The 6094-nt window shown below is 42.2% G+C and overlaps 1 protein-coding gene across 1 annotated transcript in view; it reads left to right on the forward strand.

Moving 5' to 3' along the window:
- Positions 1-1292: 1292 nt before the first annotated feature.
- The window catches only part of LOC114923681 (neurotensin receptor type 1-like), a gene marked incomplete at its 5' end in the record, with an annotated part of 7017 nt that continues 2215 nt past the window's right edge, over positions 1293-6094 (forward strand). The window contains 3 exons of the mRNA XM_029286983.1: positions 1293-1545; positions 2685-2698; positions 4476-4483. Coding sequence (XP_029142816.1) covers positions 1293-1545; positions 2685-2698; positions 4476-4483 — 275 coding nt within the window. The remainder of the gene's footprint in view (positions 1546-2684; positions 2699-4475; positions 4484-6094) is intronic.

Consider the following 6094-nt stretch of genomic DNA (forward strand, 5'->3'; position numbering starts at 1 on the left):
GAATTGCTTGATTGAACTTTATTTTCAGTCCCACACAGCGTCGGAGGAAGTAACGCGTCGGAGCTGGGAAAAAGGTGCCGTGTGGGGATGGAGGGAGCGACAGGAGCAGGGCACTCCATGTGAGGGGTGGGGCGGGGCTTGTTGCTTCCCTCCTCCTGCCAGACACCTGCCGAAGCCACGCAAGGTAAGATTGCCGCCCCCGCCCAGATGCCCTCGCCTCCCCCAAGCGTTTTTTTTACTAACCTGCCTTTCAGCTGCATTCCATTTCTCCATTCACTTCTCAGCCTTCGCCACGTGTTTGTGGGACAAAAAAAAAAAGTTCCACGGGACTTTCTAACTTCTCGCGAGATCTCACGAGAAGTTAGAAAGTCTGATGGAACTTTTTTTTTAACCGATAGTCCCACAAACACGTGGCGAAGGCTGAGAAGCAAATGGAGAAACGGAATGCAGCTGAAAGGCAGGTAGTAAAAAAAACGCTTGGGTGAGGTGAAGGCACCAGGGCGGGGGCGGCAACCCTACCCTGCATGATGGCGGGAGGGTTAATGGCGGGCGCGCGGGGCCCAGGAGGAGCTCTGCAAAGCAGGCGGAGGGGAGGCCGGGCAGATTGCGGGCACCGGCAGCGGTGGCACACAGGCCAATCGCAGGTGTGATGGGACAGCCGCGCAGGGCAGAGGTGCTGCCCAGGCCTGGAGGGGAGGCTGGGCAGATTGTGAGTGCGGGGGGGCCAGGAGGAGCTGTGCAAAGCAGGTGGAGGGGAGGTCGGGCAGATTGCGGGCGCCGGCAGCGGTGGCACGGAGGCCGATCACAGGCATGATGGGACAACCACACAGGGCAGAGGTGCTGCCCAAGCCTGGAGGGGAGGCCAGGCAGATTGTGGGCACCAGTGGCAGCAGCAGCGCGGAGGCCGATCACAGGTGTGATGGGACAGCCGCGCAGGGCAGAGGCCCTGTCCGGGGCCGGAGCGGAGCCACCACCGCAGTCCCGCCCAGCTCTGCTCCGGCCCCGGGCAGCACCTCTGCCCTGTGCGGCTGTCCCGCTCGCGCCTGCAATCGGCCTCTGCACTGCCGCAGAAGTCGCACAACAAAAACATTGATAGAGGTCTCTTCCATTCTCAGGAACTAAAGGCCACTTCCTTCCCTTGAGGTCAGCATGGTCATCTCCTACAGTCATTGAATACTTGAACAGTCACTAAACAAATGATTGTAAGTTGAGGACCGCCTATGATAGCATTTTTACTGGAAAGAATGGATCCCACCAGTGCCTAAATCTCTAATCTCTTCTCTCCCCTTTAGATGCTAACAAGATTTCTCTATTTCTTTTCTCTCTCTTCCTGTCTGATCCAGGTCAACGTCTTCATCTCCTTCGTTTTCCCAATGGCCATTATCTCCATCCTCAACACCATCATAGCCAACCAACTTATCATCATGTTTAAGCAAGCAGCCCAAGAAAACCAAGTGTGCACCATTGGAGGACAGCAAACCATGCTTAGCATGTCCATGGAACCTGGGCGCGTTCAGACCTTGAAGCACGGGGTTCGAGTTCTACGTATGTACCCCTCTGATTGGAGGCCACCTTCCTGTATCTGATATTCAATTTATCCGTACAGCTTGAGGTCTGGCCCCTGTGGCTTGGAAATGATGCATTGTTTCTTCCAGAAAAGAAACTTCCAATACTCCCAAACTACCTGGGAGGTTTTCGAACTGGTTGGGTTAGTAATAGTAATAATAATTATAAAGTTGGAAGGGACCTTGGAGGTCATCTAGTTATCCAGTCCAACCCCCTGCTCAGTCAGGAAATCATATACCATTTCAGACAAATGGCTGTCCAGTCTCTTCTTAAAAACTTCCAGTGTTGGAGCATTCACAGCTTCTGGAGCCAGTTGTTCCACGGATTAATGGTCAGTGGTTGGATCCAAGTAGTTCTTGATGTCTGATTGTGGCAATCCACAATGCCCAGTGGTGCACTTCCTGCTTAAGAGGTCATCCTTGGATGCAACCAGGTCACCACAATACAAAAAAGATGTTGAAAGAGCAACAAAGATGATAGTCTGGAAAGTATATTATTATTGTTGTTGTTATTATTATTATTTAGCATATCTAAATGACATCTACAAAGGTCATGCAATCACTATTATGCAAATATAAGTTTGATATACATACATATCAAATATAAGTATATATATATATATATATATATATATATATATATATATATATATATAATTATATTTGTATATCAGTGATTGCATGACCTCTGTAGATGCCATGTAGATATGCTAAATAATAATAATAATAATAATAATAATAATAATAATAATAATAATAATAATAATAATAATAGTAATAATAATAGTCATACCTTTTTTAAAATCCAAGCAATGGTCAAATGGTTAAGATTTTATATACATATTCACCATTTCAGCATTACATGGATTAATATACATATACATTATTACACACACATTCTAAGCAAATAAATACATCATAAAATTCAAAGAGATGCAAATTCATTTAAAAAATGGAATCCAGCCACGTATTAATTTATTAATAAAATTATGTTAAGATAGCCTAAAAGAAAAGTCAGTAATGTAATTTTCAGTCATGCCTGCATAATATTGTTGAAATAATGTATCCAAGGACACAGAATCCTTGCTCTCCTTTGATCTCTCACTCTTTCTTTATCAGCAAATTCATTTAAGGTACAACCAATGACACAGTTTCCCCTGGTTACAAAGTGTTGAGAGCAATGATTGCATAGAATATTACAAATAAACATAAAGACACTGCTAATTGATTACTCATTTACTGAGACCTGGCTACTTGGATAGGTGAGTGAATAAAATATAAGATTGTGCCTAATAATACAGTATCAGCGACCCTAAATAAGCAGAAAAAAGCCCCTTCTGAATCATCCAGTTCTGTCTTCTGAAGAGACAAAATGTGAAAGACATAATAACAAATGCAACACCAAGGTTAGATTGAATAACGTCATTTCATCATATCTCCATCCTGATCCAGCATTTCAGCAATTGTTATGAAATTTTAGTTTGTTTCACAGAGAATTAATTATTGCTTTTTCCTATTACGGAAAATCATAATAAATGTTGGAATTATATCTTTTTAAATTCATTTATTTATTTATTACATTGATTTGCCATTTATCTCGCTGCAAGGAGACTCTTTTTTATATAATATAAAAACTTTTTAATTTTGTGTTGAATTGTCTGTACTGATACAGACAGTTCTGTATAGATAGATGGGAAACTCATGTAATTTGCAGACGACATCAAGCTGGCTGGAAAGCCAACACTCCAGAAGATATGAGTAGTAGTACTAGTAGTAGTAGTAGTAGTAGTAGTAGTAGTAATAATAATAATAATAATAATAATAATAATAATAATAATAATAATGTTGGAAGGGACCTTGGAGGTCATCAAGTCCAACCCCCTGCTCAGGCAGGTAACCCTAAGATAGGCTTAAGATACAGAAGGATCTGGACGGACTTTAACTACTGGCTCAACAGTAGTAACTGTGAGAGGGATCTTGGAGTCCTAGTGGACAATCACTTAAATATGAGCCAGCCGTGTGCTGCAGCTGCCAAAAAGGCCAACACAGTTCTAGGCTGCATTAACAGAGGGATAGAATCAAGATCACATGAAGTGTTAATACCACTTTACAATCTTGGTAAGGCCGCACTTGGAATATACTGCATCCAGTTTTGGTTGCCACAATATAGAAAGGATGTTGAGACTCTAGAAAGAGTGCAGAGAAAAGAAAGAGGGGACTGGAGGATAAAATGTACAAAGAACAGTTCCAGGAATTGGGCATGTCTAGTTTAATGAAAAGGACTAAGGGTGACATGATAGCAATCTTCCAATATCTCAGGAGTTGCCACAAAGAAGAGGGAGTCAAGCCATTCTCCAAAGCACCTGAAGGCAGGAAACTGATCAAAGAGAGAAGCAACCTGGAATTAAGGAGAAACTTCCTGACAGTGAGAACAATCAATCAGTGGAACAGCTTGCCTCCAGAAATCGTGGGCATTCCATCACTGGAGATTTTTAAGAAGAGACTGGACATTCACCTGTCTGAGACAGTATAGGTTCTCCTGCTTGAGCAGGGGGCTGGACTAGAAGACCTCCAAGTTCCCTTCCAACTTTATTCTTTTCTAATCAAGGAGAGAAACAACCTAAAACTAAGGAGAAATTTCCTGACAGCTAGAACAATCCATCAGTGGAACGTCTTACCTCCAAAAGTTGTGGGTGCTCTAACACTGGAAGTTTTTAAAGAAGAGATTGGACGACCGTTTTTCTGAAATGGTATAGGGTTTCCTACTTGAGCAAGAGATTGGACTAGAAGATCTCCAGGGTCCTTCCAACTCTGTTATTTTGTTATTCTGATAACTTTTCTGTTTCTCTTGAAACCAGTTTGCATGCAGAAATCAAACACTGATCTAAACACTAAACCTCTATTATACAGGGCTACAGGTAGGTCCTCAACTTACAACTGGCTGCTTAGCCAGCAAAGTTATAACAGCCCCCCAAAAGGGGACATGACTCAGATTTGGAACCCCTCTGTGGTTACATGATCAAATTTTGGGCATTCAGCAACTTGACTACATTTTCAGCTGTTTGCCGCATTCTGCAATCATGTGACTGCATTTTACAATGATTTTACCCCAAACCGGCACTTACTTTCAGTTTTTGTCAAAACTGAGTCCTTAACGAACCATTGCTTCATTTAATGACCACCATGTTCACTTAACAACCACCATAAAATTGTCATAGACTTCTATGACCATCATGACATACAACCATAATGGGCAGGCTCCTTAATGGTCAGATGTCATGGACTAGTTCAGGGGTAGGCAACCTTGTCTCTTTTATGACTCGTGGACTTCAACTCCCAGAATTCCTGGGCCAGCCATGCTGAGGGGAAAGGGAGAGGTTTCCATGCTGAGCCGTGCTGGCTCAGGAATTCTGGGAGTTGTAGTCCACGAGTCATAAAAGAGACAAGGTTGCCTATCCCTGGACTAGTTGTACCGTCTTGACCACCAGAGGGGAGCAGAGAGTTAGATGTTTATATCTCTTTGCTGCCACTGAGTGGCCATCTCAAGAACTACAGCCCAGGCTTGCAACCCTTAATGAAGTCATTTGAACATGACCCAAAGGTCATTCTCTTTTAAAGTCTGACTAAGGTCTTTGATTGAAATGCAATATTGACAATGTTGACAATGTCCCTGAGCAAAAGAGGGGGAAAAAAGCTGGCTAAAATTCAAATGGAGAGATGGGTTTTTTTCACGGCAATGTGCCATTTGGAGTTCCATAATTGAAATCAGGAGCTGCAATTCTGACAGGTTTCACACTTCGGTAGAGAAACAAGTCACCAGCTTGTATTCCAAGTGGTGGAATAAGAGATTAGTGCCAAATACCAACAATTCTTGCCAAAAGCGTTACCATTGGCAGCATCTGATAAAGAACTGAACAGAGACTGAATAGAGTCAGATCGGAGTCTGACGTGGATGGGAATCAACCAGAGAATCCTAGGATTCTGGACTAGATGGGGAAGTTAAAAGCAAACAGACAAACATCCCAGCGAGTGGTAAATTACATGGCTAAAATATCATCCCAATAATGATTATACAGTCCTCAACTTATGACCGTTTATTTAGTGACCGTTCGAAGTTACAAAAGTCCTGAAAAAGAGACGACTGTTCCTTGCACTTAAAACCATTGCAGCATCCCTGTTGGACTAGAAGACCTCCAAGGTCCCTTCCTGCTTCTGTTCTGTTCTGTTCTGTTCTGTTCTACAATCTGTTTATTCTATTCTATTCTACAATCTGTTTATTCTATTTATTCTATTCCATTCTATTCCATTCCATTCTATTCTATTCTATTCTATTCTATTCTATTCTACAATATTCTATTCTATTCTACAATCTGTTTATTCTATTCTATTCTATTCTATTCTATTCTACAGTCTGTTTATTCTATTCTCTTATATTCTATTCTACTCTATTCTATTCCATTCTATTCTAATTACGTAGACTGTGTATATATGTTTACTTCTCTTCCATCATGTTCTCATCATACGCTAAA

The sequence above is a fragment of the Protobothrops mucrosquamatus genome, unplaced genomic scaffold (assembly GCF_001527695.2).
Source record: "Protobothrops mucrosquamatus isolate PMUCROS unplaced genomic scaffold, P.Mucros_1.0 scaffold6729, whole genome shotgun sequence".
Classification (NCBI taxonomy): Eukaryota; Metazoa; Chordata; class Lepidosauria; order Squamata; family Viperidae; genus Protobothrops; species Protobothrops mucrosquamatus.